Raw genomic sequence first — 23,543 nt, 5'->3', positions numbered from 1 at the left:
TCTTATTTTGTTATATTTCTCCCTCTCCTCTCGCTAGAAGCGTCGGACCTCCCGCCTCCCGCTCCCGTCTCAAACACGGAGGTCTCCCTCTCCGCAGCTGAGCACCCACGGCGCACGCCCGGCCTGTTAAATAGCCTGTAACCACTGTGTGACACGAACTCAGTGCTTTGGTCATTAAATAATGTCGGGCTCGGTTCGGGTTCGGACAGAAATATGCTGCCCATGCCGCACTCTAACACACACACACAAACACACGGAAAACCGGACATTATCATCACCCCCCGGACGCCCCGGACAGGACGTGAAAAGTGGACATGTCCGGGCAAAAGAGGACGTTTGGTCAGCCTACATATGCAAAATGTTAGATTAACCCAGTCTGATGTTCCACTCTGTGCCACTGCCACCTGCGGCTGCGAGGGCAGGCTGCTGCGGGCAACCGTGGCTGCGTTTTATGGGGTAAAAAAACGTTCCAACCACCGGCCGGTTCGGCCTGAAACAGACTGGCCGTTTGGGAATACTCCCAAACCTCCCTATGGCTAGCCCGCCCCTGCCACTTTCACATGAAAAACATCATTTAAAATAACTGCATCTAAAGCCTTTTTCCTAAATACAATGTATCGTAACACCCTTTCTATTGTCTATTTTATATAATTGTGAAAACATCAACAAATTTGCTGTATTTATTCAAGTTTCTCCCCAAAATCTACATTTTACAAGATTACATTTGAACACATCATGAGGACTAATAATTTACTTTTGCCCAACACTCATTTTTACTGAACAGAGCTTGAACGTTTCATCATGTAACTCTGCAGTTGCAATTTCAGTTAGCTGTAAGTTCCGGCCACCGGCTGCTAACTGCTAACAGCTAACACAGATTTTTTTGTTCACAATGTAGCATGACCAGGGGAACAACAGGGTGCATCTCCTAATGCATCAGTAGTGAGTTTACTGTGTCCTTTTGTCCTGATGGCATCCCAGGGAAGATGTCTGGGACAAACAGACATGTTTTCCACTGTCCCCAGGATGAAGGGACACTGTTAGATTCAAGCCCTGCTTTTTAGCCTGCGCAAAACTGATGTGACGCAACTGAAAAACGTCAGCCACTGACATCAGTGGATGTCATCTTATAGGCCGATAGGCTGATGGCAGTGAACAAAGTGAATATCGGCCAATACCGATGTTAGGTCAATGAACTGGTGCATCTCTAGTGTCACCGTTTGTATTGCAACTGCTGCACAGCAATGTCCCTCGGGAAAGATAAAATTCTATCTTATCTAATCTTATCTAAGAAGTCAAAAGAGTGTGAAGTCTATAATCTAGATCAAAATGACATGTAACACCATAATGATTACACCTCAGTGCATCGTTTTTACCATAGTTCCAGGTTTACAGTGTGATGTGTGACTGCTTGACACACAAACATGAGCTGCAGATAAAAGGCATTGTTACAAACCGAGGGGCTCACAGGCAGACAGGGTGATAGAATCGACTTGGGAAACACTCTGCCCGTCGTGCCTCTGAATACCATCCAGCGCGATCACAGCAGGAAAAACAAAACAAAATAACAACCAGGAAGCAGCACCAAAAAAAAAAAGGTTAGGTTTTTTTTTCGTCTTTTTGAAGTGCTGCAGAGCCCCCACAGGCCCCACGGGTGATGACAGCTTTCTCCTAAACATGAACCTCACCTCTCCCTCACCTGTGAGGTGAGGATGAAAGGTTAGCCCTCCTACCTGAGTGTGTTTGTGTTTGTTTTCGTCTGCCTCGGGGGAGATTTTGCTGGTTGCCTTTAGTGAGGAGGCATGTCTTAGCACGATTTAAAAGCAGCACACACACCCACTTTCAGCCCCCGCCAGCACATCCAAAACCCTTTGTTTTCCTCCTACGAATTGCAGAAGTGACAACACAGGGTTTAGGTGGGTGCCCGAGGGCCCAGTCGCCTGTCTCTCCAAGATAATTCCTTTGACGTCTAAAAATTTGTCACCAAACGGCCCCCAACAGAACAAAACGAGCAAGGGGCTGGATAACAACACGCTCCCTCTGTGTTTGTAAGCTGTGTTTCAGATCTGTGTCTTGCAGCTTCAGCCAGAGGTCACTTTGGTTTGAAGAGACACAGAGAGTGTGTGTATGACTTCCCAGGAGTCATTTCTCTCTCTGGTGCCAGCTTGTTTCATACGTCCCCCCTTTGCTTAAGCTGCTGCTGTAATGGCAAAGAGCTGGAGCTCAGCCAACAGCCGTCGAGGGCAACGAATTGGACCCGAGCCCTGCTGAGCGTCTCGGAGCTCCCTGCCTGACAACTGGTTTGATTTAGGGCCACAGCAGAGTGGCGTCTACGCAGGGGACAGCCCATGCCTCTCTACCTGCTCCTCCATTGCTGCCAAGCTGCCCAGCCAACAACTTCTGGCTGAGATTCGTATTAAAATAAACTGCATCAAGGCATTTTTTTGGCCCTTAGGCTTTGTTTTTTTGTATTTCTTTGTTGTTTACTGTGTCAGATGTTCAAACACAGACACACAGAAAATGCAAAAGCACCTCCTATCTCACGAGAATCTTTCATTGACTGATATCAACATAAACTCTAAGCTCAAAAGATCATGTATGTTTAAAAGTTGTTGAAGGACATAAAAGTACCTCTCACATTTTCTTTAACGTTTCAAAGCTTATCAACGCTCTCTATACATACAGATGTATAAAACAAATCATAACTATATACTAAACATTAAAACACCAATAAGTGATTTATAAGCACATACAGTGAGCAGAAGCAGCGACCCACCAGCCGACACCGGCACACCGTGAGGACCAAGCAGACGGCTTGGCGGGGATGATTTGCTGTTGAAACCAGTGACATGCTTTACGTTCTAAAACCAGCTGGGGGCGATTTAACCAGCTGAGTTGCAGGTGACACTGTCAGCCAGCTTGAGTCGAGTTGAGACTGGCCAATTCACACAGCTGCAACTGTGCTCTGCAACGCTCTGAAACAGTTTCGTCCCGTCATTAATCTTTTGTCTGAACTGGGCTTAAGACAAACACAGAGAAACCACCCTGTTGGCGGCTGTTTTGTCCAAGCTGTTAGCAGAATGTTGCCTTTTTACATCCTGCAGACACAGAGCAACATTACCATTAATCTGGCGTCATGTCTGTGTCCACCAGATGATTATAAGTCCATTATTCAGTCGTCTTTTAGCTCTGGTTTGTCGTTTGGTGCTGTGTTGTTACCGTACTGTGGGTTTATCAGAGCTTGTTTTGTGGATACAGCTGAGTACAGTTTTATTTGGGGGTTAATAAGAGCCTTGGTGACTCAACCACACAGTCGGTGTAGCTGTAGAACAAAAACAATGAGCTAAATGAGGTAAAGGCTGCATACAGCTGCAGAGTTTGTGTTGATTCTCAGTGGGTTTGGCACCACAGGGGACACTTTCAAATGTCTGAGTCCAAGTTTATACTACACAGTGACATCAGAGATATGACTCAGTGGAGTTGAATGACTTTTTAAAAAGCAAATATCTGTACAAACCAAAAATCAAATTAGTTTCAGTGCAAATGACTTTACCTTGAAGTATTCACACTCTGCACTTCTAATCCTCTGTCCCTTTTACACGAGCACAGAGGTACAGACACAGACGGAGACAGACACATAGTGAGCTCCGGATAAAGTCATGCCCTTGCTCACAATAGGAGGCCCTCTGCTCTCACCAGTGCTCCTGAAATGACTTTGTTAGCAAGATGAAGCTTTTCTCCCGTCGCGGTGAGGCTTCAGGTATGGCTGAGTGCAGCCTAATGAGGCGCCCTGCTTAACCTCACCTTCATCTTCTTCATCTCCCACAACGGCAGGACGCCACGGCCTCCCACGCCCCGACCCTCTGGGAGAAAATTCATCATCTGACAATTTGGAAGAAATTGCTGTGTCCTCTTGCTGTGCTCTCAGCCAGGCTTTGAAAGTTTCACACTGTCACTGAAACTTTGCTTTTTATCATGAAAACAAGGTGTTTGAAGGATCCGCCTGTCTGTCTGTCTGAATCTAATCTGTCTGTCTCTGTCGTATCTGTCTGATTATAATCAAAGCATGTTCTCACTCCCAACCTCTCCTCCTTTTTTCTTTTGATCATTTCCAGCCTCCGAGGGTCGTGACTCTCGCTCCTCTCCCCGTGGAGGGCCGTGGCGCCCTGGCAACCATAACCAAGTCGGTCCTGCAGGTCGACGACCCTGACAACCCAGCCGATGTCCTGGTCATGGTCCTTGAACCGCCCCGCCACGGTCGGCTGACTCGTGTCCATGGCGACCGGGCTCTCAGTCGATTCAAGCTGGAGGAGCTGTCACGAGAGCAGATCCAGTACATTCACGACGGCTCAGAGGGGACGGAGGACGGCACGGTGCTGCAAGTCAACGACGGCCACAGCTACAGGAATGTTCTCCTCCAAGTCCACATCAGTCAGAAGGTAAGGTTGACAGAGAGGCATGATGGGAGATTAATGCATCAGGGCTGATGTTTGATATTTGTAAAGCAACTTCATGCTTTCAGAATTTCTAAACTAGCAGCTGCAGAAGTCTGCATTCCTCCACTGAGCCGACTTCTAACCTGCATAAATACTGAATGGATTGTATTAGTTTATTAATAACGCAAGTTAACCAATCAGCCTCTAGACTTGAGAGATTTTTGTTTTTGCATTATCTCCCGGAAAAGAGGCCACATTTCAAAAATGCTTACGTTTAGCACACAACTAAATGCTGGAAAGATCAAAACATTTTTAAGTATAATATAGTAAATAGTAAAAACCAATAACAATTCTACTATTACTTTTCTTAAAGGCAGGTCCAATTTTTTATTTCATTTTATTTATTTATTTTTGAGGTTTTTATATGATTTTGTCACTTCCCAGTAGTGTTTCATTATGAATTCATATCTGAGCATTCAAACCTTGGTCGAAGTATGTTTTAGCATCAAAATGCCATTTTCCGAAGTCCTTCTGAAAATGTTTTCTCACGTCACTTGATGTAGGTTTGTGCATGATGACGTTGCTACAAATAAGTGCCTCTTTGTGACAGCGCCCAACCGTCTTTGAGAATTATCTGCTAACAATCTTTCAAATTAGCTTTATTCCTCTAATCCCCTACCTGGTGCAGAAGCTACCAACACACTGCTGTGGAAGCCATCTAAGTTTGGATCCGAAAGTCGAACAGTAACACAAAACAAACAAACTGATCCAGGCAGCTGTAGACTGGGAACCCCTGTGTTCTGCGAAGTTAAGTAACTATGTCTGTCAAAGGACTCTGGTGGCTTTGAGGAGCAATACGACGCCCTCTGTTCCCCATAGGAAAGGGCTAATGGCAAGGTAACGTGCTAAAAATATTCTAAATATAGTGTACACTTGATATTGCACTGGTTTCGAGTTTTTTAAGTGGCTAAAAATACGTTTTGCTGCTGCCCCTGTTGACAGAAATACATTGCTCAGATGTTTTGGTGCTACTCATCAATCATTTGTTTGTCACATGGAATTATACAAAGCACAACTCCAGTGACATGAGATCCCATCAGCTCCTTTAAGTTTTTCACTGTAATAATTTAGTCCTTTTTTGCGTCTTCTGACATTGTTTCTTGATGGTCCTGATTGTGGCTGATGGCTGTAAGATCGCTTCTCCTGAACACAGGCAGCAGTGATCGGTACAGCACCTCACATTCCCACCAACACATCAGTACTTATTCACCGTAAAGCACTTGGCTCCTCTCCTTCTTTCACTAGGACTCTAGTTCAGCTGATGCATCTTCTCCTTCCTCTCCTAAATGTTTACTGATGTTTGCATTTGAAAGCCAGAACCTGGCTAGCTAAAAATAGGCAGGAGGAGAGTTTACAGACAGGTGAGTTGATTTTCACATCCAGATGAGTCACTCAAGGCCACACGTCACCACCATCCAAAGCCAAACACAAAAAGCACCGCCAGTACTTGCAAAATAGACATAAGAGCCTAAATTTAGCACAAATTTTGCAGAGCTGATAAAGAGGCAACTATAAATATCCAAGCCTACGTCAACTCCTGCTTGTCTCTTCAAACTGAGAGCGTGGCGACCACCATTTACTGTAGGTAATACACTGACTATGGATAAGTACCTCATACAGCCCCACTTGAAAAATCACTATTCCTTTCAGTTGTTCTAATTATTTTCAGCGCCCCAACCTACGTCACCACTTTCTGCTAACCGCTGAGTGGGTGATACCATTTGAAAAACTGGAAGAGACCACAGATGAAGTCGACCTTTAAAGGCTCTCTGGTGTTTAATTTAGAGCCGTGCTTCTGCTCACTGACTCAGTTCAAACATCTCTGCAGAAGCAAAAGACCCGCATCGATCCTCTGTTAATACTGGATGAAGTTCTTTCCTGGATGTTTCACAGCCGAGCCAAATTAGTTTGTTGCAGCTCAAAGCTCCAGCATCTCTTCACCAACTCTAGTTTCCAGACTGTAACTCAGACAGGAAGACAAAGAAAGAGCAATTGATTTTGTTTTCCCTAACAGATCATCGTGGGGGTTGAGCCAGAGTGCAGAAGTTCACAGAGGATGTGTCAGAAAGTGAGACAATAAGTTCACTGCTGACAAATCCACACAAAAATCACTTCTGCTGTGACAGTTGCATCAAATGCAACACTGCAGCACACTATACTGTATATCTGAAGTACTTTGTGTTGTGTGCATGCTGCGGAAATCTATTACTATACATTCATTACATTCTGCAGTTTTACCGTAATTGTCAAGGATTTTTAGGGACAGCATAATCAGAATTTCTTTTGCCTTTTTAATCCATTTTAGAGTTCATTAAGTGGAAACATAATCTGAGCTGCCCTCTGGCAGCAGAAACACATTTATGTGCAGAAGAGAAAATACTTATTCAGTTCTAATTGTTTTAAGTCCAATAAATGTCGAGCCTTTTGCAGGTTTGATTTATTAAAATTAGCTCAAGGAGTTATTTCTGTATCTTTCCACCACAAGCTCAATAGTTTGGATGTTTAATGATTACACTTACAAGATGGAAATGGTCAGATTCAAGGTAACTGCATGTGTCTCAATTGTAAAGCAGACTTTAAAAAGTGTAAAACCGGATTTATACTTGTTTGTCAGCTCTATGCAGAGCCTACGCCATAGCTTATTTTATCTGTGTGGTGGTGTGTCTGTGTCACTCTGCAGTTATGCCTCCAAAACACTAGTCGGCATCAGGGTTTCTGTGAAGTGCTGTAAAGTTTTTTTGTATCAAAACACACATTAAACACACACTAAACACACATTAAACATATCATAATAGCAGCAATTTCAAACACAAGTACACGAATCAGCTTCACTATAACTCGCAGCACTCACAGACATACACTTGTCTTTTGCTGGAAAAATTTTCCCCACAAATACAACATGCTAATATTTTTAGCACAAGTCTATGGCATTTTACATTGTATAAATTAGCCTAGCAGCTAGCAGACTTTCCCTCTTCTCTTTTGAAGCCAGGGACAACAGCAACATTTAACAAAGGTAACGTTACAAAATTCGGCTCCATTACAGCTCACAAGGTTCACTGACAAAACAACTGTCTTATACTAAACATGTTTTCCAAACAAATATAACATGCTAACGTTATTAGCTTAGCAAGACTTAAAATGCTATTTTGTGGAGGCTTTTTTGTCTTCACAATTTATTGTTTCTTATCTGTGAAATTAAAGTAAATAAAAGCTTTGTTTCCACTGAGGGAAATGGTTTCAGCTTACAGAGACAGACAGGAGGTCTGTGTCACTGCAACTTGTAGTTACATTTCTGGAGAGGTGCACCTGAGGCTACGCCCTAGGTCCGGCGTCGATTCAGCACAGAATGAATCCTGCTTTAGTCGTGTATAAGTTATAGGAAAAGATATTCCTATTGTTTTTACTTTGCTGCACAGTTGAATGACATTATTTATTCTCTGAATCGCTGTGTAAACATTTCTGACATCCACTTTATTCCTCTAAACTCCTATAATTGCCTCAACTTTAGCATTAATCACACTGATTGTACTTGACGTGTCCACACAGTGTGCTCTGTTGACTGCATCCCTGCAAACAGTTTGCTGGAGGCGCAGGCTCATCCCCGCATATTTAAGCACCGTAACAGAAAGAGCAGGTCAGACCTTTGAAATGGCAGCCGTTATCCCTTCTCTGTCATCGCTCCTGGTGAGGTTTTTATGACAAGGACGCAATTATCTGGCAACAAGCACCGGTCACCGTGACGGAGGGGAGGGGAGGGGAGGGGAGGGGGTGTGTTTGGCATGAGACAAACTTGGCAGCTCACTAAGTTGCCACATGAGCACACACACAAACACACACACAGAGTTGGAGACAAAGCAGGACCTGTTTCCAATATTAAAGATGTCTAGACAGACAAGCGTGAGAGACATGAATATGTGTGTGTGTGTGTGTGTGTGTGTGTGTGTGTGTCTGTGTCTGTGTCTGTGTCTGTGTCTGTGTGTCTGTCCTTCAGTCTTTGTGGGGACCAGTGTTAGACCACAACAGTATAGGGACATTTTGGAAAGTGAGGACGTTTAGTCGTGTCCTCACTTCTTCAAGATGCTGTGTGTGGGTTAAAACCAACATTAATGTGTTGTGCTCAGTGATGGTCTTCAAAAGTATAGGAATACATTTGAGTGAGTGTGTGTGTGTGTGTGTGTGTGTGTGAGTATGTGTGCTGTGCAGGCATCAGTCTTTTATGTGTTCCTCTAACCGCTGTATCAGTGTCCCACTGCGGAGGATCACACACACCTATGATCCACACACACACACACACAAAACTGGCACACTGATTTACATACACACATGTATACACTGAGAGAAACTTTTCTAAGTTTTCCAAGAGTGAATTTATTTCTATGTGACGTCGTGCATGATTGAATTAAGACCCATTAACTGAATGAAAATATAGATCTTGTTTCCACCAAGCAGACCGATTCAGTTTTGTACTGTTGTGAAAAGTTGTGGATAGTACCAACAGAAACGTTCTCATTTTTCGTCAGCCCTCTTTTGAGGTACCTAGCACATAGATCCAGCGCTAAAAGATGTAGCTAGAAACACTCCTGTCTGTTGATTGGTCAATACTCAAACTCAACTCAAACTTTATTTATAAAGCACATTTAAAACAACCAAGGTTGACCAAAGTGCTGAACAGGTCAATAGAAATAAACAAGCAAATACAATGAGGTACCTAATAGTACACCACAATAATAACCATAAGATACATAAAATACAATACAATAAAATAAAATACAAGAGTTATAAAATAAGATCAAAATAAGCTAAAATGTTTGGGTGTCCAGCTCAACCTGAGTTAAAAGCCTGAGAGAAGAAGTGGGTTTTAAGAAAAGACTTAAAAACCTCTAGGGTCTGGGCAGACCTAATGTGCAGGGGCAGGCTATTCCAGAGCCTAGGGGCAGCCGCCCCAAAGGCTCTGTCGCCTCTGGTCTTCAGCCTAGTCCTAGGAGTAGCCAGTAATAGCTGACTGGCTGATCTCAAGGCTCTGGAGGGAGCATGAAAGTGCAGGAGTTCGGTTAAATAAGGGGGTGCCAGCCCATTTAGGGCTTTAAAAACAATCAATAAAATCTTAAAATCAATTCTAAAACGCACTGGAAGCCAGTGGAGCGAGGCCAAGATTGGTGTGATGTGATCGTGTTTACGCTTTCCAGTGAGGAGGCGGGCTGCTGCGTTCTGGACAAGCTGTAGACGGTGTAGCAGTGACTGGTCAATACCGACATAAAGCGAGTTACAGTAGTCCAGACGTGAGGTTATAAAAGCATGGATTACCCTCTCTAGATTCTGGGGGGAGAGATAGCCCTTTACTTTAGCTAAAAGCCTGAGTTGATAAAAGCTGGTTTGTATTACTGATCTAACTTGTTTATCGAATTTAAAAGCACTGTCAAAGGTCACACCGAGATTTTTAACAGAGGAACGGATGTTAGGAGTGAAGGGGCCCAGAAAATCAGCAGAGTAATCGGAGGGGTCACATCCAAACATAATGATCTCTGTTTTATCCTCATTGAGATTTAAAAAGTTACTGTCCATCCAGGATTTGACATCTTTTAAACATTCTAGCAGTGGCTGTACAGAATCCTTGCTAATGGATTTAAGGGGCAGATAGATCTGTACATCATCTGCAAAACAGTGAAAAGGTATGTTGTGTTTCTTAAAAATCAACCCTAATGGCAGCATGTACAGCAAGAAGAGGATGGGGCCCAAAATGGAGCCTTGGGGGACACCGCAGGTGAGAGGAGCCGTAGCTGAGTTGAATTCCCCTAAGTTAACTGAGAAGCTCCGATCAGTGAGGTAGGACTGAAACCATAGAAGGGCAGTACCTGTGATACCCACCCACTGTTCCAGGCGAGACAGGAGGATCCTATGATCTACGGTATCAAAGGCTGCTGACAGGTCAAGCAGCACCAGAACAGCAGAGTTACATGAATCAACAGTTGACAAAAGATCGTTAAAAACCCTCAAAAGTGCTGTTTCAGTGCTGTGATGTGGTTTAAAGCCAGACTGGAACTTTTCATACATGTCATGGGCCACTAGGAATGATTGCAGCTGAGTAAAGACCACTTTCTCCAAAACCTTGGACAAAAATGGTAATTTGGAGATTGGTCTGTAGTTTGACAGGAGAGAGGGGTCCAGGTTTTTCTTTTTTATAAGGGGCTGCACTACAGCATGTTTGAGAGCAGCTGGAACACACCCTGAGCTAAGGCAGGTATTTATGACAGCAAGAACAGTGGACCCCACAGTACCAAAAACATCTTTGAAGAGGCGAGAGGGAATGCTGTCAGAGGGACAGTTAGTCGGCCGCAGATGCTTAACTATATCTGATAGTGAGGAGAGAGATACTGGCTCAAACTGGTCAAAGACAGCAGGTAAAGGAGGCACAGTGGGGTCAGGACCAGGGGCAGTGAGAGTGGAAGCAACTGGCCTAAGGGCAGAAATTTTTTCAATAAAAAATTTAAGAAAGCTCTCACAGAGAGTGGGCGATGGCACGACTGGAGAGTTATCGCACGGGTTTACAAGGGAGTTAAAAATGCTGAACAGAACCTGGGGCTTATGACTGTTATTGGAGACAATATTTGATATATACTCCATTTTGGCAGCTTTAACGACTCGCTGGTAGGCTGATAAACATTCACGTAAAGCTTCTTTGGAGACGTGGAGCTTATCTTTTTTCCACTTCCTCTCAGCACGCCGACATGAACGTCTGAGAGAACGTGTGGAGTCATTTAACCATGGCTCAAAAAATGCTTTAGAGCGCTTAAATCTGAAAGGGGCAACAGAGTCCAGGATATCAGTGCATGTAAAATTAAAAACACTTAAAAGCTCTTCGGCATTAAGACCATGATTGACATCCGGAGTGCTAAACATGTTTACGTCGGCATACATGGCAGAGAATTGTGATGCAGTTTGAGGGTTCAACATGCGCAGGCGGCGTGAGGGAGCACGGGTTACAGTCCGCGAACAGGGGATTGAAACGGTAAATAAAACAGGCAGATGGTCAGAAATACATGCTGTTTCACATATCTCATTTACACTCACAGATAACCCATGTGATAGCACAAGATCTAAGGTGTGACCCTTCTCATGAGTCGGGCTGGTCACAGACTGAATGAGATTAAAAGAAGCGATGAGGTTTGAAAAATCACTGACCAGAGGTCTGGATTCACAACACACATGGACATTAAAATCGCCAGAAATTAAAAAGTGGTCATACTTCACAGTAACCTCTGATAGAAAATCGGCAAAGTCATTAATAAAGTCCTTATTAAATTTAGGAGGACGATATACAACTGCAAACATGACAGGAGGGGACAGGTTTAGCTCAAACAGTTGCAGCTCAAAACTGGAATAATTGTCAAATAGAATTTGACGACATTCAAAGCTGGATTTGAACACAGAGGCTAGACCTCCACCTCTGCCGGTGGTCCGAGGGGAACTGAGAAATAAGCAGTCAGGAGGAAGGAGTTCAGAGAACGGTGTACACTCACCAGCCTGAAGCCAAGTCTCCGTCAGGAGCAGAAAATCCAGATCACGAGAGGTGAAAAAGTCTTTTAACAAGAAAGTCTTGTTTGCTAGCGATCTAGCATTAATCAGGGCAATACGGAGAGTAAGCTCCTCAGTGGCTGAAGTGGCTGAAGCTGAGACACGAGCCAGCGGGCGAAGGATCCCATGGTCCACACCACCTCTGCGGGCTCGCAACCGGCGGGGCAGAGCAATGGTCTCTATAGGGAAAATGACCGGTGGAAGTGGCAGTGATAGCTGGGGCCTGTGGGGGGTGGTGGCGGGGGAAATAGTGCTGTGAGCAGTTGGTGTTGTTGGCGTAGAAGAAGTAGACTCCGGTGAGGGGGTGTGGCAGGTAAACAGTCAGTCGCGTGGAGCATACTGGACAGCGTGGCGAATGTTTGCTGTTAGCATCTGGCTGCCCAGCCTGTTTGGGTGGACACCGTCGGGCTTGTAAAAGGAGGGACGGTTCCAAAACAGGTTAAAATTGTCGATAAAACCAAAGTTAAGAGCTTTGCAGGTGGACTGTAACCAGGTGTTGAGGTACAGGAGTCTTGAAAAACGCCCTGCTCCGAGGGTGTGTACTGGGAGAGGACCGCTGATAAATACAGACTTTCCGGTGTCATTTAAAAATCTAAAAAGGGCATTAAAATCCTTTTTAGTCAGCTCAGACTGCTGTCGAGATGCGTCATTGCATCCCACATGGATCAAGACTATCCATAGAGAACCATCACTCTGTCAGGGCTGAGTCGTGGCTGGTTTTGAAGCTTATGTAATGATTGTTCATACAGCAGCAAGTTTTACATACATGAGTAAACTATAACTTGAGAATGAAAGGATTTTTGCTGCCTTTTCATCTCTACTAGTTAACAGTAAGCAGCTATAGACTGAGACAAAAATAATTTAATTTGCTGGGCCGACTGACGGCAACTTTTAAGGTGGAGTGTTTTTTGCATGTTTCTCAATATGTGAGTTGAAGACATGAATCTATCAACACACCTTAAATTTCAATATGGCAACTCTGACCTGCTATTTTGAATATCCAATCGAAAGAGACTCTCACTGCACCATTTTTATTTTGTTCTGAAAATGTCGGCGTGTAGTCTCGTTCTGTGGACGATAAACGAGCTGCAGACGTTCCTCTGTGTCACCGGTGAAGAGGAAATATAGTGAGAGCTGGACGGAGCAGTGAGTGACAACAACCCCGCCCACATTTAAGAGAGCCGTCAGCGGTGGGAATGCTAAGTGGATCTAGGGTCTAGTTTTTTGTTCGTAGGGTTTTTTTCTGCTCTCAAGTATAATACCAAAAGTTTGTATTCACTTTCAAACTTTTTGATGGTGTTTATTATGTTCTGATTTCCCAAAAGTATTGCCAGTAACAAGTTCTACACATTTCCTTGATTTTTTTTTTATTTTTTATTTTTTTAAATATGCAGAAGCTTTTAGGTTTTTAATGTTTCTGAGCAAGTCTTATGGAAATATTTAAGCACTCAATACAATGACACAGCAAGATTTATAATTTGTATTGGTTTAGGTCTGTTTGTACACAAGCTCAGACAAGGTTCCCTGAATGCATCTTAATGCTACTTAATAAGAACTTTTAAATGAATAGTCCTCAGAATATACTGAAAAAACAACAACTAATAAACGTATTGTTTTCTGTTCTTACTGTAGATTTTTAAAAATTCAGTCACACTGTGGGTGTAGGATTATTAATTAAATGCATAAGATTTGTGGTTTACCTTCAAACAAGTCAAGCCAAGTTTCCAAGCGCTCAAATCTTAAGTACATTAAATCTCAAAGCATTACTGTAAGTGCAGTCAGTTCTCCAGTCTTTATTCTTGTAACTTGTCTGACTCATGTCTATTTTTTAATTCATCTTTATATGGAGAATACAAAGAGATACAGATGTATAAAATTACAAGCCATTTTTGTTGTGAAAAGCCCCAGAGGCCTCAAAGAGGGACCACACCCACTCGAGAACAAGAACAACGAAACGTTGTCTCAGTATAGAAAATAGCAATACTACTTGTAATTGTGATGTATATGAATATTTAAAAAATATATGAACATAGGAAAAATATGAACAGGTAGATAAAAAGTAAAACTGAAATAAAGAAAATTCAGAATACTTTAAACAATTTTAAAAATCTAATAAAATAAAAACAGATTTATATAAAAAGATGGAAAAGGGAGGATAAGTTAGGTGGCAGGGTTTGTTAGGAATTGATCCATAGAAGAATTCAATTTATAATTTCTTTTTATCAGAGCTTCACTGAAAACCTTTTCCAACCTAAGAAAAGACATAACATCTCTAAGCTACAGGGAAATAGATGGAGCCTTAGGAGATTTCCATTGAAGTAAAATACACCATCTTGCCAAAAGAGAGGTAAAAGCTAATAAGGTGAGTTTGACTGTGAAGATTAAATATTTAAGAATCAACAGAGACCCCAAATATCACTATAAAGGGGCTAATCTTCCATCAGTCGTTTCCAGAACTGTTGTCAGGATCGTAAAATAAAATTTGTGTCTCAGTTTTGAATCTCATGTCATATATTACTCCAAAAATGCATTTCCCCACTTTGCATGTTGAATCAGAACTTCACTTGAATCAACTTTGGCTTAGATTTCATATCATTGAAAGCAAAACATCCCACCTCATTGTGAGCCAGTCGTACTTTTGTCCTGGCGGCAGAGAAACTTTTCAGTGATGTATTTTCTGCTCAGTCACTACAGTTTGGATTTGGAGGGCAGCTCTGTTTGTCTGGCTGCATACAGATGGTGTGCTTCAGGCTCAACTCCTCTGCTTTTTCCCCCTCTGTAAATCAATAACATCCCACCCACACACACACACACACACACACCAGTATCCATTTACTGTAAAATGTCCTGATGCTGCATTCTGTCGTGCATTAGACGGAGACGGATGGACAGCGTGATGGAAAGCTGGAAGAATGTCCTTGATTTATGTCGGAGGCTTTTGGATGAGTTCCAGCAGCGTCCTCACTTCCTCTTTGTTGCCTCCCACTTGATCTACACAGGTAGATCACCATAGAATAGTGATCAGTAAGGAAATATAGGGAGAGGAGGATCAATTACTGCAGTGATATTGTCTTCTCCCAGTACGACAGATGAAGAAGAAGAACGGCCTCTTTTCATTGGTGTGATACTGTGCAGTTAAAAGAAGATTAAGTTTGAAATAACACCAGTATTCTTCTGGTATTGGATCATTTAAAACATTCAAAAGTTACAAATGAAATCCAAAAGTGCGTCTAGACACCAGCAAGAGATCACATCAAGTACTGCAGAGGAAGCTTTAAGGCTTTTACACACCTGGGGTGCGACAGATAAATGACAAAACTATTTATAATGGCAGTGATGTCAATTTGCAACAGTTGCAACGATTGTTTAACAAAAGGTTTGAATACGTTCACATAGATTCCCAGTTAACGTTAGCTCAATCGACTAAATTATCTGTATCTATAATCCAATGGGCGGGCTTTATGTCGGAAGTGGGCAGAGTTGAATCAAAAATGAGTTTGGCCTAATTGGAAGTTGTTATTTTAAAGGCATAGTGCACCCAAAAATGAAAATTCAGCCATTATCTACTCACCCATATGCTGAGGGAGGCCCTTGCGCGTGAGACCAGCGAAAGCACGTGAACATACATGAAGGCGGTGCCCATGTCTCACGGTCTCGCACAAGCACGCACACGTGAGTGCGGTGCCCAGAGAGGCAGTTAGAGCTACAGGCTACAATGAGGCTAAAAACAGAGTTTAAATGACATTTTTCCAAACAACTTTTTTATGTCAGGGCTTCAGGACACTTGGATCACTACGGACGAGCAGTATGGAGATATTTTGTGGTTTCAATTATGTGTTTTTGGACGTTTGAATCTGGGGCGCCGTCAGCCTCCATTAGGTGGAGTTGTGTTGCTACCTCCTCTCCCCTTGGATCTCTGCAAGTGTTGTGAGTACTCTAAAACTTCACCTGAGCCTCCCTCGACATATGGGTGAGTAGATAATGGCTGAATTTTCATTTTTGGGTGCACTATCCCTTTAAGCCTGTGGATAAAAATGGACAATAAGACTGTATGTCGGTTGTGGCTATCGACAATCATCATCAAAAAGGATTCGCTTGAAAGCTCTGGGGCTGCAGGTATGTAGAGTTTGTTTGCTAGTGGAGGTACGTTTCATAGTAATGTAGAGATAGACGTCCCAAAAAGAGCTTAAGAGTCCATCTCTGCAGAAACTGTCTCCGTCTCTCTCACAGACACATAAAAAAGCAAGTTTGCAGCAACAAGACTAGCCGGGTATCGACTGCACTATACGATTGACTGAGTGAGAAAAAAGCACTGACCAAGGGAACCAGACTCGTAGCTCTGCTTCCACTGTGCAAGAGCCTGACGACAGCTGTCCAAACTTTCTGATATGTCAGAAATTCATCGTGACATCTGGCGGCAGGTTGGGAGCAGTTGATCAGGCCATTATTGGTTCTTGCTCCACTCTGTACACTGCAAGAAAAATGAAGACCAAATTTGGTCCTACTCTAAAATGAGTTGTGCTTCAAAAAAACTGGGTCAGAAACGAGCTCAAATGGTGCAGTGTGTGCCCCTCTTAAAGGCTTTAACAAACCAAAATGACATCTCCATTCTCTTGTGGTTCCTTTCATCTCTTGCATCACAGTGCAGCTGTGTGTGGTAAACATGAACATGCTGTGTGCGGTTTACTGATGTCACCTCACGGGATTTCTGGATATTCAAGTTCAAATTGAAGTTCGAACCTCCTGCTGCTGCGTGGAGCCGCGAGTGTGCCAAGTCGTCTGATGTAGCTGTAACACTGCAGGCATCCTGCTGAGGAAGCCACGTTTGAAAGTGCGCAAGAGTAAGCTGCAAACTTACGGATCACAAAACTGTGAGAAGTGGCAAAGAAAAGAGTTTAAAAAAAAAGAAACTAAGATTGAGACAATAAACCCCAAAATCTACTCAAAGCTCAATGAAGACTTCATGAAGCCCAACTTTCACAAAGCTCAAAAATAAAACCCTGAGTGATTACTGGCTCCACCCGGACTTTAACAAACCGAAGCCAATGAATCCTTAGTTTTCAGAGCGTGGCTCTCTCTGTGGCACTCTTTATACTTCCAAGCCCACCATCCAGGCTGCAGCAGTGCCTGTCGAGGCCAGGCTGTGTCGGGGACAATGGGCTTCCTGAAAAGTTGGATTACTGAGCTCTAAAGCAGGAGACTAATCAGGCCCTTAATGACCCTCTGATGGATGGACTTTCTCTCTGCTGAGGCTGAGCCCCAAGCTGAGCTGGAGCGCAGCTGAATAGGAAGCAGGACCCTTGGCTTTCAATTACTGTCTCAGGGAGAACACTTTGAGCCTTTGAAAAACCCCCGGGCTCTTCTGTTCTTCTGCAGAAATGGAAGGGAATTAGATTTTTTTTTTTTTTTCTGCAGAAATGGAAGGGAATTAGATTTTTTTTTTTTTTTTTTTTTTCTGATCAGCCGTCCAGCTTTGGAAGGCTAATCGCGCGGTTTTGTGTCCATGCAGAAGAGGGAAGCTGAGTGCTTTGAGTTTAGCTCTGCTCCCGCTGAGCACTCGCCTTCATCGCTGATGAAGAATACAATAATTTGTTTTGATTTTTCTTTTTTTGAGCGATACTCCACATCCCCAAGTCTGTGATTACATTTCAGATTGCTGTGATTTGTTTCTGTTAAAGCTGGCAGCTCATGTCACGCCGCCCCCGTGTTTACTTTTGCTACATGCTCTGGTTTTAGACACCACAGCGGCACGTCTCAGTGAGATTAAATCAGAGTTTGCTGCCGATAAGGATTCAATCTACATTCTGTGACTTCCACTTACTGTTTGACATGTCCATCGGCTCGTCCCGTCCACCCCTCCCCCACTGGAATTATGGGGAAAAAATGAGAGATGACAATGTCATTGTCATTACAACGGCATGACCATCCAGGCCGGCAGCTAGCCGATGTTTTATGGATGACGCCGACTCCATCTCAGCAAAGTCATTTATTTCTGTTTTTGTGGAAGGCAGCCAAAAGCTCTCCGTCCAGCATCAACTCTATTTACAGTCCATCTCAGACCTGCTGGCTCAAAGCCCTTCGAAGGTCTCTGATTATTCACTTTTCATGCATTTTTTTCTCAAAAGTTCTGCGGCAAAGGAAAAGAATAATGTTGTTTAGGTTTCACTTTCTAAAATATATTTCAGCCAACATTAGGGTGTGAAGAAGTGTTGTTTTGCAGCAGCAGCAGCTAATGGCCCTCACTTATCCCAACCAACAACCCTTCACCTCCTGCCCATATGTAACCCTAAACTACAGATACATTAAAAAGAAGACAAGGGTAGAAAAATGGAGATATCTTAAATGAGTTTAAAATGGGTGCAAGTGCAATCTGTAGCATAAACTACAGTCACAAGTGGACATGGGCGATCATCAAATAATTTTTGATATTTTGGTGACCAACCAATCCTGGTGCAGCATGACATAACACAGGACGGGTTTGAGCAGGGATAATGCACGATTAGTGGGTCTCATGCAGTATCAGCAGGTGGAGTTTAATTCTCTCATCCAGTTTAGAAACAAAAGACAATTTAATGTTTATTTAATGTCTATTATTATTGAAAGTCTGTCTGCTAGAGCTGGTTTTCATACTTTCAGGGCAAGTCCAAGTAAGAAAAAAATCTCAAGTCCTCAAGGACAAGTTAAAAGTCTTGGAAAAGTCTCATGCCAGGCCTCAATTCCTAAAAACAATTCCAAGTCAGGTCGCAAAGTCTTCTTAGGAATATGCAACTTGCATTTTATTACAACTCTTTCACACATGTGACTACTAACCATCGAAATGGTCTGTGGCCAGGTTGGCCTGTCTCTGTCTGACCGAAGGAACAGTGCTAATTTGACATTGTGGCCAAACTGTGGAATCATAATGTCTGGATCCATTACCTGATGCCATGGGCCCCAACGTCTGGGGCAATGAAGTGCCACAAATTTCAGTTCCTCTAATGGCCACTTGAGGCAGTCAATCCCCATAGACCCCCATGTTAAAATGCCCAACTTTACAGCAGAAATAAACATGTTTACAGCCTGGTACAAAAAATGGTTTCAGTCCCTATAGCTAATATCCCTGTTCATGACAGCCGTACAGGGGGCATTTTTAATATAACTCACCCATTAACATTTCAAGACAGCTTAAAGGTACACAGGAAGTTAGTGTCCTCTGCCTCTCAGTCAGATCCACCCCTCGCTCCTCCACAGTGCCCACCTCACCCAAATATGGTCACTTCTGGCTCGACAAAGCCAAAATGCTGAACTCAAGGCTTCAAAACAGGAGTCCACAAACCAATGGATGACATCATGGTATTTACTTGAGCCTAAAATACTTTTTCTCGTAGACTTGCGTTGTGAAGCAGTGCATCATTTTTTGAGGTACATCACAGTACAAACAATCAGATAGCCCTTATTTAAATCATTACGTCCTAAAAGTTGTAAATTCACTACTAGCTGAATCCAAAGTTTTATGAACTGTTGTTGATGTGAGCGAGCCCGAGACTGAGCGGTTGGGAGGTGGGGTTAAAGGAAATGCAAGTGCGCTTGCTTTGCAGAAGATCTTTGTAATTTCATATCTGGAAGTTGACCTTTCAGTGAACCAAACCCTCCTCCAACCCCCGTCCTTTCATACATCCACGGTCTGACTCTGATTTACCCCATGAATATATTTCCTTTCAGCTCAAAGACGAGTTCAAATCAAGACTTTAGTGTTTTTTCTTTCAAGTCTCAAGTTAAGTCTTTAGGATGTCAGGTCTTAAATAAGTCAAATGAAGCAGAGCAGTCCATGTCAGTTGTCATTTTTGGGGCTCAAGTTCAAATTTAAAGCCTTGAACTTTTCCTGTTCGACAGATAGCAAGTGTTACTGTCACTATTCGAGGGAAGAAAGGGCCTCTTTTTTTCTCGTTTCAACTCCGACAATGAGTCATTGAGTTCTGTGTATGAAGTGGATTCTGATTCTTCTCCTGTTCCTCTCTGATATTTATTTAATTCACCCTCTCAGGTTTTTGACAATCCTTTTCTTGCACCTTCTTTATACTTTGTATCTCATCAATCTGAAATTACATCGAGCAAATTCATTTTCTTGCTCTCCCAGAGGTCAAAAGGCAGAGAAACTTCTACAAGCATTTCATTTTCTTTGCGCCCGTCTTTCTTTCTAATTGGGCAAAGCAAATCTCACTCTGGCAAAAAAAGAAAAGTCATTAGATTTGTGTTTTGTTGAGGAAAGAAAAGTAGCAAATTACCAAGTGGGGGCGCAGCTGCAGGACAAAGAGCCAGAGGTCTGGGGAAATCAGGAGTATTGGCAAACTTGTAAATCCTCTGACCTGTTTTATTTTGTAGAGTGTGCTGTTTCTGGGTCTGAGTGTCCTTGAGAGACCTTGTTGTTCATCAGGAGAGGTTGATAATCTCCAGGATGATGTGCTCCTCTGAGTTAAAAGCCTGCCATGCTGACTTATGTGTTTTCTCTGCTGCTCGTCTGCGATTCTTTGCCTGCTGCTGCAACGCTGAAATAGTGTGATTTGGATCAGCCAAGCGGCGGGCGGAAGAGCCACAGATGGTCGGCAGGTTGTTATCTGCAAACACAGACAGCCACACACACTCACTCTCGCACACCTGTGCACACTCTTGTTATCTATTATCACCCACTGCCACAGTGTTTCTGCCACTGCACTGATTTCCTGCAGGAAATGGTCAGCTTTGTGTGTGTGTGTGTGTGTGTGTGTGTGTGTGTGTATTAATGGCTGATATGTAACTTGCTTTTTAACTCAGTATTGGGTTGCCAGTTTGTTAAAAACCATTTCCCAATCCATGACAATGCAGTTATTAAGTAGAAACTGAGTACATTCACTCTAGGAATGTGCTTAAGTACAACTTTGAGTTACTTGTTCTTTACTTAAGTATTTCCATTTAAGGCTACTTTCTACTTCTACTCCACTACACCTCAGAGGAAAATATTGTACATTTTACTTAACTACATTTATTAGACACTTATCAATTATTTTTTTGCCCCCAATCCGACTCAATTAATATTGAGTATCTGCTGATACCGAGTCCCAATCCGATACTTCTAATTTCCTAGATAATACAGCTACACAGTGCACACTTCAAGTACTTTAAAGTTCATAGAATCAATCCAATGTATAGACCAAAGGGGCCAACGTCAGGATAACGTCATTTTATTAGCTGAAGGCAAAACAAGAGGGCTGTAGGCTACATATGAGTCAGAATAGAAAGCGTCATGGCTCAAAACTTTAATTTTATCACATACCAGCTGCCACTGCCCGTCAATGAAGACAGCTATGGTTAAATGCAATAAAACAAAAGTTATGTGAAAAAACACAAGACTCTCAAACTGAGCTGAAATGAAGCAAGTGCTCAAAAGTTTGGTAAATAACATTAAAAAACGGTCTCATACTGAGTTTTGCTGTCATGTACGGCGTGTTGTGTTTTGTAGTGAGAGGGGCTCAGGTTCTGCTCCTACACACATGGAGCACAGCAGAGTGGAGGAGAGACAGACAGCAGAGAGTTGCAGAGTTGACGACAACTGCACTCCATGTTGCTACGCATGAAAGCGAGTAAAAACCTCGGTGTGACAGCTGACGTGAAACACAGGATTGGATTGGGCTCTATATACCTCAGTATAACTGACCCCAATCAATTAAACAAAACCTTGATCGGCCCCAATACCTATGGGATCGGGACATCCTTACATGCAGTACTATACTGTACTACTAATTTACCTAGTGGTATACAAGGTATCTTAAATTGGCTCCACATTGACAAACATTAAACTCCTCTACCAAAGCAGAAGTGCCAAAAACTGCAGTTCCTCAAACGGCCACTTGAGGCTGGCTCCAGATGGAAGTCAATCTCCATAGATCCCCATGTTAAAATGCCCAATAGACATGTTTACAGCCTGGTGCAAAGAACTGTTTTAGTCTAAATTTTTATGTAACTCACCTGCTTACATTTTTTTAAGGCTCAAAGTTGTGCATAATTAATGGTGTGGCTGCTTTGAGTGACAGGCTGTCTGCGAGGCATCACCTCAGGCTCTTCATCAGCTCAACCCCTCACGCCTCCACAGTTTCACCCTCTTGTTCAAATATGGTCACTTTTGGCTCCAAAAATCCAAAATGCTGACAGCCAAAATGCCAAACTGGAGGCTTCAGAACATGTTCCACGAACCAGTTGATAACATCACGGTGGCTACATCCATTATTTTAAACAGTCTGTGATAAAAAAAAAGTTTAATATAATATTTTGTCAGAACGAGTTTATTTGCAAAAACAGATGAGCTGTTCTTAAAATGAATAAAACACCAGTCTGATTGATATTCCTCTGAGCGCACAGTAAAAACATGATTTATGAAAATTTAAAAACTTTGAGACGTCTTATCAAAACAAACAGTTTGACTGATATTCCCAAACTGCACACACTAAAACATGATTGAGGAAAGTAAATGAAAGCGGAGGTATTTGCTTTTGGAAATGAACCCTTCTGATATAACTCTAAGCCACTCTGGGTAATGAATCATATTTTAAATACATTGTACTGATAATACTTTTGTGCTTCTGAGAGCATCTCTCACCGCTGTAGATCAATTAACACTTGTGGGTTTCTTACTCTCTAATAGACCATCAAGTCTACATTAATTAGTCCTATTATTGATATCTGTCTTTGGGTATATACACTCTGCAAACCTCCTGACAGTTTATTGATGGGTCTTCGTGATATATTGAGTAGGTTAAAACACACGCACGTGTCGTGCCAGAGCAGCAAAGGAGATTTTTACAATGTGATAACCCAAAAGTTTTTCTTAGGGTATCTTTTAGAAAGTCGTATCAAAGTTTCCTAATTTACAGTCTATTTTTGCGACTTCCTGGTGTTTTAAGACTGAAGTTATACTAATGTGTTATGTCTCCCTGAGGGTACAGGGAACTTGGATTTACCACCGTCTGAGGAGTGCTGAAATTTAGGTTCAAGAACTCCCCCTTAAAGCAAGAACAATGGGAACAAAAGCAGAATCTGTGACAATGGCGACATGTTAAGTGATGGATTGTCGTAGTGGGAAAGGCCTATAATATTTCTTTCTTTCTATATGTCAGTAAAAGAGCATCCAGTGTGGAGTGATGTTCAGTTACCTGCAGGCTAATAATGACTCGGTTTCAGTGCACATCAGGAGTGTTGGAAAAGTAGGAATGTCATTGTTTTTCATTGTTTTCTTACTGTCTGGCCCAGTTGCCAGTTGCCCAGGCAATATCTGTTTCTTATAGAAACTATTTTTGACAACCAGATGACTTTAACTTCCAGATATAAAATGTGGAGTTTCTGTTTACAGCATAAACAGGAGGTTGGTTTTTATAGATGCCTAAGACGTATGTCATAGCTGTTTTTGTTGAGACAGCAGGAAGACACGATGAGTAAGAGAAGAAGAGGTCTAGTTCCTCCCTG

The 23,543-nt window shown here is 42.6% G+C and overlaps 1 protein-coding gene across 1 annotated transcript in view; it reads left to right on the top strand.

The window, feature by feature from the left end:
* fras1 (Fraser extracellular matrix complex subunit 1) overlaps window positions 1-23,543 on the top strand; it is a 399,990-nt gene that overhangs the window by 286,723 nt on the left and 89,724 nt on the right. Inside the window, exon 28 of the mRNA XM_050050884.1 lies at window positions 4,116-4,439. Coding sequence (XP_049906841.1) covers window positions 4,116-4,439 — 324 coding nt within the window. The remainder of the gene's footprint in view (window positions 1-4,115; window positions 4,440-23,543) is intronic.

Source organism: Epinephelus moara, chromosome 8, assembly GCF_006386435.1.
Source record: "Epinephelus moara isolate mb chromosome 8, YSFRI_EMoa_1.0, whole genome shotgun sequence".
NCBI classification, from domain to species: domain Eukaryota; kingdom Metazoa; phylum Chordata; class Actinopteri; order Perciformes; family Serranidae; genus Epinephelus; species Epinephelus moara.
This window is presented reverse-complemented; position numbering and strand designations above follow the sequence as displayed.